Genomic DNA, 12,390 nt, shown 5'->3' with positions numbered 1-12,390 from the left:
GAGTTCCCTATTAAAATCCATATCAGACCTGAAGGGCATGGTATGATTTTTTTGGGGGCCCCATGTCATTTTTTGGGGGGTGTGGGGGTTTGCATGGGGTCCCCTTTCAAATTCATACCAGACCTGCAGGGTGTTTTTTTTATTTTTAACCTATTTGTTTAGATTTAGATACCAGAATCCCTGTATAACTCTGTGTTAGCACACCATTAGCTGTGCAGAAGTGGCACAAACTGTCTTCATCTCACAAAGCTGTCAGCTTTCCCTCGCTAATTCCAACACACAGTGACAAAAGGATGCTGGGGGAACTGACTTTTATAGAGATGGGGCTGGGTCATTTTTAAAGCCATACCACTTTAAAGCCATACCACTGATATGAGCCATTCCGTTTTATGTTTAAATTGCAGCTTGAGCTACTGATCTCTGTAAATAAAATGCTACAAAATATTGAAATGCATTATTTAATGATTGCCTAACTAAAACAAATAAATATATTATATAACTATTTTCTGTGATTCCTGTCATTATTATATTAATAAATACGTCCCGAACCACTACACATTCCCTTTAATTTCCTTGGTTTTGCAACTCCTAGAACATATAGAAAGGTAACAGGAGGTACATGCAAGATCCTTTGGGGTCTAGTTTTATATTTAAAGCTTGGTATGTCTAATGGAATATATGTTACTATGTTTGAAACAATGTGGGCGTAGTTGTATACCCACATTAATCTAAACAACAATGAAACCTAAATCACTATGAATGACTAATTTAGTAATATAGTACTAAAAGCAATGGAGTGCATAGGGTCTGCCCTGGAGCTCTCAGTGCTGGCTGGGTTTGATTTCCACTAAGGACAGTATCAGCATGGCGGTTTTATGTTCTATTTAGATCTGTGTGGGTATACTCCAGCAAATCAAAAACATACTGGTAGGTTTATTGGAATCTACTTCAAAAATGTGTGTGTTTAAATGTGATAGAATCATTAGATTTGGAGCTGCTTGGTGGAACAGGGACTTGTGTGCTGTAATTATTATTATTACTGTACGCAATTCATACAGCACCAACAGTTTGCGCAAAGCTTTACAAAATAAGGTTCAGCAGAAAAGCGTCAGCACAATATAAATAAGTAATTTTTAAAAATGCACAGTTGCCTATAGAAACAAATCAGATTTCAGTTTTCACAGTTTTGTTTCCTGATCCCAAGGAGTTCCTGCTTTTTATATTGCTCTTTGCTTATTAGATAAGTGTCTTGCACAGCGCTTTACCATACAGATAAAACAAATACTCTGTACTGTTAGAACTGTGGGAAAAAGGAAAATAAATATGAATACCTGACAGTACTGATTGATTCTTTTACCATGTCATCCAGGTTTCCTGTGACTCTTCTAAGGACATTATTTAAATCATTGCCACTGCTAAAGTAATCACCATATCCTGCACAGACATAACATAGAAAATCAGTTTTAAAACCAACTAAACCAAACTGTGTGCATAAGGAAAATGAATACAGGAATTCATCACAAAGGAAAACATTTACTTGGTTTAACAATTGTTGACATACTAAAACCTACTAATAAACATCGTCAGGATTATCTTCAAATCAAAATGGAATTTGCAGTCATAACTATAGGGTTAGTTTTACTCCCTACAAAGTACTTGCCCACAGATAACAATGTTGGTGGAGTCACTGTTTGTTTTCAGTTTGCACTGGGAGCACTGGCACATTTCATTTCTGCTGCTCAATGTTGCAAAACCCTTGATGAAGCCATACTAATGGCAAAGCATGTTGGGAGTGGGTCATAGGGATGTTTAATATTACTTGGAGGAAGCCAGCAAAAGCAATGGAGAGAATATTGAACGGGAATGAGAAATAATAGGGATTAGGAAATGGAAGCTTGATACAAAAGGAATAGGAAGCAAAGATAATTGCCAAAAAGAGATCACAGCCTTCCTTCAAAATGAAGACTAGTGCATAATATTATATGAAGGGGGACTTTTCCTATGTTTAAATAGGAAGCAATAAAAGTTATATTTTAAAATAACTCCAATGGGGCTGATGTACAGATGAAAATGCATGGCATATCTGCTATACAGTGTGTTAATATTTAAAATAACAACTAAGGTGGAGTAGAAATGCTTAAAAAAATAAATCTCCTGAAAATTGATAGAATTCTGGAGGGGTACCTGCTGCAGTAACCCCCTTACTACCGCCTCGCTGCCCTGGCATCTTGTATTCCATTTCTAACATGAAAGGAGCTAGAATTTAAAGCTGCTAAATTCTCTCTAACAGTGCGTTCTGGTGTGACCCATTAAAGTGTAACTTTTTTTAGTTTTGGATAGAGTGGATAGGGATTAGGACACCGGTCAAATTTTTCTTGCTGTATGTGTCCCCGTTAAGGAGATTCACCCTCTCTATATGTCCTGGTGACCTTTATCAATGAAAGTGTTAAAAAAAATCCCAAATTTTGGGTTGACATTGGAACAGGAATAGATGGGAAATTTTCTAATGAGGACACTAGTTCTGGTGACCCTATTGACCGCCAGAAATGTCCCTTTCTTTGGAGTTCCTTTCACTTCCTGTTTTTGCGGTCGGACAGGAAGTAAAGGGAAATCTCCCCAATGAGAAACAGATGGCAAAAAAATGCGAATTGAGGTTATACCCTCCCTTAATCTATCCAAAATGTTTTGGTTTCAGTTCTACTTTAAGTTAGTAATGGCTGCTGATCGGCAAGTTATAGCATTCATTTAGAAGCCTGGGTTGTGAGGAAGGTTCACATTGTGATTTACAGGAGGGTTTCATTTAGAGAGTAGCAAGTGGGGGGTAGATGGTCAATCAGGCAAATGAAAACATGGGTGCCATTGGCAAGTGGGTTTTTACACTATAATACAGAGCAGTAAGATAGCACTTATGTATGGAAACAATGGTGGTGAGGTGGGCTAGAGTTGATTGGTTCTTGCTTCAATTCTCCGCAATGCATCACTCTGGGTTTGCTTTTCTTAAAGGAATAGAGGCTGTTTACAGATGTTTAATGAGCTTAGTAACTTAAATTAAGCCGTGTTCCCTTTAATCAACAAATCAATAACTAGTAAAAATATTTTTTTTCTTTTTCTAGCACATGACTAGGTATGTAAAGTGAACTTACAGTTTACAAAGAAAAGTTCCACTTTGCTTAGGCCTGACAAAAACTCTTAGGTGTGAACCAGGCCTTAGTGAACGACCTTTACACCTTTAGCAAATCAGCTCCACTGTTTCTGTAACATGGCATCACTCTGGTAAAATGACTTTATTCTAGCTTTATAACATGGCATGATTTGGGGGCAAAACTTTAATTTGCCTCTGGCAACATGGCATTGTTCTGTCGGTAATAAATCAGAAGGGCTTTGTTACATGCTCTAATATACATCTCCTATATAGCATGACACTGGCTTTGATGGTAATTCTTATTGCAGAAATGCATCTATGCAACATTTGCATTGCTTATTTGCTTTCTGTGCTCTGCGACTGCCCTAACCTTTTTCATTTTCAGAAGTTTTATTAGAGGAGACAGAACATCAGATTCAGACTTTTGCTATAGTCTCTACACAGGAGAGAGAGAGAAAAATTAATGGTTACATAGAATGTGGGGAGATTCATATTAATAAAACATGCTTCATCAAAAAGAACAATTGGCTTTGTTCCTTGTGCAAATACAGTGTTCAAGAAGAAGTGAAGCAAACAGAAGATGTTATAGAATAGCTTTGGCATCTTATCAAGAATATATCAATAGAGCTCTAAAGCTAGGGCTTCCAGACCCACATCTCCGCTGGGGTCTAGCCAAGGTTGTCAAGTGTAAAAGATATCTTACCCCCCAAACAAATATAATATATTGCAGTGTACCAGTCCTTAGATGTGAATGGAAAATTACTGATTGTCGGGATCCACCCCGCCACCTGATTGACAGTAGGCTCTGCGTCTCTAGAGACAGAGCCCGCTAAGCCCGCCCTCACCCCCTCCATCCCTCCAGTGAGCACTGGAGGAATAGAGAGGGAGGCAGGAATCTTTGCGGGGTGCTCTCTACAGGAAGATTAGGAACTGAGCGATCAGCGGTTTGTGATAGCTCAGTGCTCGATCTATAGAGCCGATATGTGACAACTTCAGTGTCACACATCGGCTCCAATTATGGGGATGGGTGTATTTCTCTCTCTCCATAATTCTCCTTTAAACTGATGGTTGCCGTTTAAAGGGGCAGAACTTTTGTACTTACATGTTTCTGAAATAAAACGCTATGTATGTAGTCAGGAACTAGTTGTAGAACTTTAAGCTGCAATAGTAAGAACTTTACTAGATGCTTTGTATAGCTATTGGCTAGGGTTTTACTTCACTGTGGATGACCTTTGACTCACTCTTCAATGCAGTACTATTTTATCTCAGGAACATTTGTCAGATTTTAGGCATTATTAGCAGGTTTTCAGGCATTATTGGCATCTTTCAAAGTCTTTCTAATAGCAACAGTTTAACTGGGTTTAGGTTATGTTATGTCAAATATTTCAGCTAGTCTGCTGTTGAGTTGGATGTCTGGTAGACATCAGTTTCTGTGCACCAAAATCCAGTCAGGCCAATTTACAAGAATCATTGTGGAACTCCGGCATTTCCCAGTTGTTTTAGAAATGCAGGAAAAACAGAACAGAAATGAGGCAGTGAACCACGGGGTAACCATGCTCTGCTTTGCTAACCCTCAGGATCCTAAGGACTGCTTCACCAGCTCACTTTTTTTGGTTAAAATATTAGAAATGTATTTTGGAAGCAACACGGGTGTTTTCATGATGGTATTCAGAATTTTGCAGAAGCGGAGCGCAGGCTGCAGTGGCTGAGGACAGACCCATCTGATGAAGGATTATATTTAATAGCATCAGAGATACACCAAGCTATTGAAAACATTACTGGCTTGACTTGGGAAGGACATTTGGGCTAAAGAAAGTGCAACTATGCTTTAGAATCAGAAATCACATATACAGTATAACTGAAACAGGTGTTCTACACTTGTCAGAGAAGATACAATGCTGCTAAAAGCATATGTCACCAAACTAGACCTAAGGAAGACATTGCTCTGCTTTGCTAACCCTCAGGATCCTAAGGACTGCTTCACCAGCTCACTTTTTTTGGTTAAAATATTAGAAATGTATTTTGGAAGCAACACGGGTGTTTTCATGATGGTATTCAGAATTTTGCAGAAGCGGAGCGCAGGCTGCAGTGGCTGAGGACAGACCCATCTGATGAAGGATTATATTTAATAGCATCAGAGATACACCAAGCTATTGAAAACATTACTGGCTTGACTTGGGAAGGACATTTGGGCTAAAGAAAGTGCAACTATGCTTTAGAATCAGAAATCACATATACAGTATAACTGAAACAGGTGTTCTACACTTGTCAGAGAAGATACAATGCTGCTAAAAGCATATGTCACCAAACTAGACCTAAGGTCAATTACAAAGTAACTGTCAGTACCTGTTAACACAGTGAAAACAGAATCATCTTTTCCAGATTCTTCAAGGGCATTAGCAATTTCTTTATATGTCTGCAATAAAAAGAAACCTTTACAATATTCACATAGAAAGCATTTTATTTTGTGCCATTTACTTTTACACATCAAAAGATTTCAGTTTTTGATCAATATAGTAAGAAAACATTGATATCTCTTGACATGTGAAACTTAATCACAAGAACTATGTTGTTGAGCACCAAAAGTTGCACAGCAGCAAAGATGGCCAAATATAATAGAACTGCATGTTACGAACATTTTATTTTCAGTCCATTAGTATGACAATCAACTGCTATACTGAGATCAAGAAGCATGTTCACAATAGTGGTATATCAGGTATTTTGGGCATTCCCTTGATAAAAAAAAAAAATTCCCCCTGCACACTTACTGCATATTAATGATAAACACAAAAAATTATGATGGGATAAAAGGCACTTCATGAAATTACTGATAATACACTCGTGCACATTTTTCTGTCTGTACCCCTTAAAGAGGAACTTTACCCATATCCTTAAAATAACAAGAAATGTTTAGTAATGACAATCTACAAACACATACTTCTACATAATTGCTGGCTTCGTATTCTTTGCATACCTTATTTCTCTTTTCTTCCCCAGTCTTCCGACAGTGGTCATTTTTGCTAAGGGCAGATTACTAGATCTCCCTTTACATCCTGAAACTCTGGCACATGTGACTAGGACATGCGACCATGCACATCATCTCAGGGGTGGGAAATGCCTTTCCCTGAGATCTTCTGAGATTACTGAAGAGATTTCCCAGCTATGCTCTGCTGATTTAAACCTTCCCAAGATGCAACGCTTTGGCACATTACATGATTTGTGCCAGAAGTGGACCAGGAAGTAGATGAACTCTATTTGTCAGTAAATGAAAAACAAGTTTGTTAAACTAATGAATGTAAGATGATTTTATATCAGCATGCAGAGCTGCATGCTAATGTGATTTTTGGTGCAAGGGGGTAAAGGTCCATTTTAATAGTTGCAGGTTTTGTAAGGCAAGGCAAGTTAAGGAATTTGTAGTGAAATATTTAGGTTTACTTCAGTCTGCATAACCTGGAAAATATTGTTTAATCTATAACTCCAGAATGCAGTTCTAATTGTGTATCCCATATTTGTTTTGCAGTTTCTTATTTTGACTGGCATTCATTCAATATAACTCTGCCACTGCAATTTAAAAAGAACCATGCACCAGCAGGCATTTCTAATAGCCTGATGTTGGACCTTACCTTTCAGAGATTGCTTGATTTTTGATTTTGACACTCACACAACTATCACTTACCAACAGATTCTTAGAAAAACACTGCCTGTCCAAAAAAAAAGGTCACATTCTAATATTTTGTTGGACTGCCTTCAGCTTTGATTGCAGCATGTATTTTGTTGTGGCATCATTTTGATAAGCTTATGCAATGTTACAACATTTATTTCCATCCAGAGTTGCATTATTTTTTCACCAAGATCTTGTAGTGATGATGGGAGAGTCGGACCACTGTGTAAAGTATTCTCCAGCACATCCCAAAGATTCTCAGTGGGGTTAAGGTCGGGACTCTGTGGTGGCCAATCCATGTGTAAAAATTAAGTCTTATGCTTCCTGAACCACTCTTTCACAATTTGAGCCTGATGAATCCCGGCACAGTCATCTTTGAATATGCCCGTGCCATCAGGGAAGAAAAAATCCATTGATGGAAAAACTTGGTCATTCAGTATATTCAGGTAGGCAGTCGACATAATTTTTTGGGGACATAATGTTGCTGACCCTAGACCTGACCAACTGAAGCAACCCTGGATCAAAGCACTGCCCGAAATCCCGGTGGAGACTCTTTTTTTGGCCAGACAGTGTATATATGTAAGAAAATTATTTGGTATTTCATAAGTTCCTCCCCTCCCACAACCTTAAGCAGTAAAAGAGTTAGACCTGAACTCCAACAGGAGACAGGTTGGCTTCCACTGGGGTTTTGCAGACACGCTAAGAGTTGTAATTTCTGCTCTGACAGGAAAAAAAAAAAGTGAATAACCACACACATATCCATGAAAGGTAAAGCTGCACTAATATAACAACTTAAGACAGGAAATTCAGATTCTTACAAATGCCCATTACTAACTTCTTTTGAAAGGGTGTTGTTTAGTGCAAGTTGTTTGGTAAAATTTTTCCTTTACAACATGACCCCACCAACAGGTTTTTTTTTGGCTGAGGGTTTTTTTGGCTGAGTGGGTTTGGCATGTGCCCCTGGGTGCCACTTTAGGAGGGGTGCTACTGGGTGTGTGGATGGAGAACTTCTCCTTTGCCCCGGGCAACAGAATGTCAAGCTTCCCCGCTGCTCACCTTTATGAGTGCTGCCCACCTGGTATAATACTTATTTTTGTCCCCTTTTCAGTGATCTTCACTATGCCTTTCCTTGGAAAGCATCCCCACTGAGCCCTCTATATCCTGTGCATGCATGCTATGGCCCCATTCAATCCTATAAAGGAGCCATACTTATGGTGGCCTCCAGCAGTCCTGCAGATTACTGCTCTCCACATAGGAATGAAGAGGGTGGCATGCATTTGCAGGATTATAAAGAGCCAGCAGAGATGCTTTCAGAAGAAAGAAGGCCCAGCTCCAGGTAGGGCCACACAGTGAAGATCTCTGAAACAGGGATATAGGTAAGTATTGGACAATGTGCACTGCATTCAAGGGGGTGGGGACTTACCTTAAAGGACAACTTGCACCTAAGGTACAGTTTTCCTTTAAGGAAAAAGTATTAGTTCTTTAGTTTTTTATTTATTTAATAAGTGCAGCACGGACTGCAAAAAAGAAATAAATAAATAAATAAAAAATCGAAAAGGAAAAACATGACAGCAGCAACATATAAGCAAAACAGGCCAGTTTTGGATTACCTCCATACTTAGTGCATTTTTTTTCTCTGGACGCTTTATTACTATTTTAGTGATATTGTCTTTGTAGAACACTTGAATGTTTTCATATTTTGATTGGCTGTTTCTTGCATTTTTAATAGTCTCTGAAGATAGCAGTTTTGGTAAAAGCTGGACATCCTTTTGTGTCTTGTCCTGAAACTGAGCACAAGAAGAAGTATAATTATAAATATTCATTCACAAACAAGATAATACAGTATGACTGCTAACATAAATAATGCACATAAAAAGTTGTTGTTTTTTTCTTTCTTAATGCATTTTCAATAAAAGTTTCTTCTGCTACAGAACAGTGGCCCTTGCACAGTTAGTACTCTCCTTCCTCAGAAAAAGGAATGATCAGCAATTGCCCCATAGAGGTCCTCCAACAAGTTGGAACAAGTTGGGATACATGTCCATGTTGCAGAATCATGCAGTTCTTGATAAGGTCAGTATGATGGCACCATACCTTTTAGTAAATATATATGTGTTGCAAAAAAAATGTTTAGTTGAATAAACTTCAACTGAACATGCATCAAGAGCAGGAAAATTATCAATGTTGCAGGACTCCAATGCATGCATGGAAATTGGTTTACTTGTCCAAGTTGTTTTACCATGTGGGTCTTTACCTTGAATAAGCTCAATATGATGGCACCATCCTTATCAGTTAATATACATGTGTTCCAGGCACTACTGCTTATCCAATTAAACTTCAAATGAACATGCAGAAAAAAACAACAGGACTCCCCTGCATTTAGAAAAGTTTAATTCTTTCTTAATACATGTTCAGTAAAAGTTTCTTCAGCTACACAACAGTGGCACATGCACAGCTTGTACTCTCCTTCCCCAGAAAAGGGAAAGATAAGCAATTGCCCCTTAGAGGTCCTCCAACAAATTGGAATTACTCTGTGTGTGGTTGCAAGCACTTCCAGCAACTTGATAGTACCCCATAGGGAAACCTAATATAGATTGATTCTTGTCTGAGCAGAGCAGATGATGTTCACATTGGCCCAAATATGCACATGTAAATTGACTACCATGTTAGACTTAAACTTGCTCTGGAGAATTAACGTAGGAGAATTAAAGACTGAATCTGAATGGTAGCTCTGGGGACAGACTGCTGCCTGAAAAAGTTGTCTCCCATAGTTTAATAAATGAAGCCAAATATAATGGTGCATGGAAAGAGCTACAACAGCTTTCTGCCCCGCAGTGGAGCTTTAACTGAATAAAATGGTATTTTCCTGTGCTGTAGGTAAAAAATAAATAATCAGGTACTGTGTGTTATGACTTATGGTGAAAAAAGCAAACAAATATTCTGGTAAATAAAGGAGCAAAAGCAGTCAAACATTAGCTCGTAAAAGATAGGTTTCCAAATCACTAAATAAACAAACAAACACAAACTGTATTTAGTTTTAAAACATAATAAAACTGATCTTACCAAGGTGTAAGTCTTAAGCTTATTGTTGGATTGCATCTTATTGGTATGAGTAGAACAACACGGACTTGAAATAGCCTGCGATGATTAAAAGAAGTATTAAAGCTCAGATTTCAGACATTGAACACAGGTCATAGTTTGCAGGAATCTGTAATGTTTAACAGAAATGACAAAACAGATATTGTCTTTCTCTAGTATGAGTGTGCCTAAGGCACGCTGAATATGTGGTCAAAACATGGTAAATATTGTAGAGATTTCAGCATTTGTGAGTTAATGCTAAATATATCTTCTGTTGCTTGGGATAACGTCAGCATTGCAGGTAATAGTACAGAAACATCATAACAAATGTTTGATGTGGAGTCCACACATGCAAAAGTCAAGGATACTGTAAATCTACCCTTGGGTGGATTAGGTAAGGTTCAGTCTGTTGTCTGGTTTGGACCCTGGTGGAATGTTTCCCGGCCTGTATTGATTTTTATGTCTGTCTGTATTTCTAAAAAGTATCTTATTTATCAAATGTATAAATGAAGACAGTACTATTACCAAGTTTTTGTAAAAAGTTACAATATAGTTTTGTAATCCAAAATGACAAAATATATAAAAATATAATAATAACAATAATATTTCATTAAGCTTCACAGTAAAATATTACAGAATAAAGGACTCTGTGTTATCTACAGTTATTATTAAAACCTATTGTAAAGTGAGTGTCACTACATGCCCCATTTAAAGCTGGGGAGAAAAAAACAAAAAGCTTGAGTGTTTGGAAAGTAACCACTTTTGAAAACTTTCCCCTTTATTAGGGAACTTTTTGAGTCAAAACTTGTGAGTTTAACCTGGTTATAACGCATTTGCATTTCAGTTTTTATATAGGTATCCTAAGTCCATTATTTACCTCTCCAAGTTCTGGTATCGATTTTCAATATATATCAAACCGGTTAGTTACAGTAATGGCTGAAATTTTTAAGTATGATGCCAAAATCTTCTGTGGACCTATGTGGGTCGCCTGACCATCAGGGAAATAGGGCCATAACTGGTGAGTGAGCATTCTGTAAACTGGAAACGTCCCCCTTCCACATCCTCCTCTCTCCCCCCGTCTCTCTCTCCATCTCCATTCCCCTCTCCTTTCTCTCCCTCCCTTTTCACCCGCTCCCTCTCCTTTCAACTCCTTCTTCTCCATCTCTCCCTCCCCTCTCACCCATCTCCCTTTTTCCCCTCTGAGTTTTTCCCTTACTCAATCTCCCCCCTCCCCCCTTTCTCCCCTCTCTCTCCCTCTGCCTCCCCCATTCCTATCTCTCCCTCTAATATTTTATTAACAGTGATCCTTTGTCCTGTGGTTTATGTGTGTCTGTGAGACTGTCACTTGTGACAAGGACTGTGGTATAGGTTGCAGTGTATAGTCACAGTTTCTGTTGAATAATTCTACATTTTGCCAGTAAGATAAAGTCATGGGGGTCGGCAACCCTGGTTAGGAATGTGTGATGGGAAACCATCCAAAATGAACAGCAATGGAATACACCACAGTTTACATATGACTGTACATTGCAGTACAATTTAGTTTTATCACGCTTTACTGCAACATGAACATCTGAAGCTAGTTCTAAAGTAAACTCTCAGAAAAGAAAACTTAGGTTTGTAGTGCACTGTAAGCAAAACAGGAACAGGATACACTTTAAAATGAACCCTTTACTCACAACCTGCAACACATTCCTTAACCCTAAAGCTTAACCTGACCCCTAACACTTTACCTACAAAAAAAACCCTATAATAAACACTAACTTTAACCCTCAAACCTATCCTATCCCCTAACCTAATACGAAGGTAAAGTCACTGGCAGCTCTAGGAAGTGGCTGGAAGGCAGGGTCCGCCGTAAAGATGTTTTAACTTTTTTCCTTAAATTGTTTATTTTTTCCAATTATTTTGTGTTTTTTTTTATTTTTTTTATTAGAGGGCTGCAAGTTAAGCCAACCTTGCACCTTGCACATAACTCTTTGTTATGTGTTCTAATTAACACAGCATACCTAAAAACGATGTTTACATTTTCTTACCTTTCCAGTTGTTTCTATGTAGAGGAATTATACACAGCACTGCAAGCTGTTCTAAGCAATTTCAGAGGGACAAGTGCAGACAGAGTAAGTTTCCTCTTATTAACATACAATGCCATGAAATATTTTTAATCCTTTTGGTTTATAAGCCTATGAGATCTTCCAGCACAGTAAAGACAGGATTCATTATGGTAAATATTAAATCTACAGTCCCCTCCTTAACGTTACATAGGGGAGGAGCTAGGTAGGAGTTTTAAACAAGTAAAAGCACTTAAAAAGGGAAGCAGCACCGCTGGGCGAGGGGGGTTATAATGCCAGACATTAACTGCCAATACTAAGGGGGTTTTATAGTTCCATCCAGCCACTGATCACCAATGTTAAGTGGCGTTTAAAGTTTCAGAAAGCCACTAAACACCAGTGCTGGTTGGAGGGTTTATGTCGGTCAATGCTGGGGAAGGTGGTTATAGTTTTGCCAACCAACCATG

The 12,390-nt window shown here is 38.3% G+C and overlaps 1 protein-coding gene across 1 annotated transcript in view; it reads right to left on the bottom strand.

Annotated features, from left to right (window-relative positions):
* LOC108798678 (enoyl-CoA delta isomerase 3, peroxisomal-like) overlaps positions 1 to 12,390 on the bottom strand; it is a 27,728-nt gene that overhangs the window by 9,882 nt on the left and 5,456 nt on the right. Inside the window, exons 3-5 of the mRNA XM_018570451.1 lie at positions 8,414 to 8,569; positions 5,489 to 5,558; positions 1,332 to 1,434 (exon numbers count right to left, since the gene is read on the bottom strand). Coding sequence (XP_018425953.1) covers positions 1,332 to 1,434; positions 5,489 to 5,558; positions 8,414 to 8,569 — 329 coding nt within the window. The remainder of the gene's footprint in view (positions 1 to 1,331; positions 1,435 to 5,488; positions 5,559 to 8,413; positions 8,570 to 12,390) is intronic.

The sequence above is a fragment of the Nanorana parkeri genome, unplaced genomic scaffold (assembly GCF_000935625.1).
Source record: "Nanorana parkeri isolate BGI_ZX_2015 unplaced genomic scaffold, ASM93562v1 scaffold1534, whole genome shotgun sequence".
In the NCBI taxonomy this organism is placed as follows: Eukaryota; Metazoa; Chordata; class Amphibia; order Anura; family Dicroglossidae; genus Nanorana; species Nanorana parkeri.
This window is presented reverse-complemented; position numbering and strand designations above follow the sequence as displayed.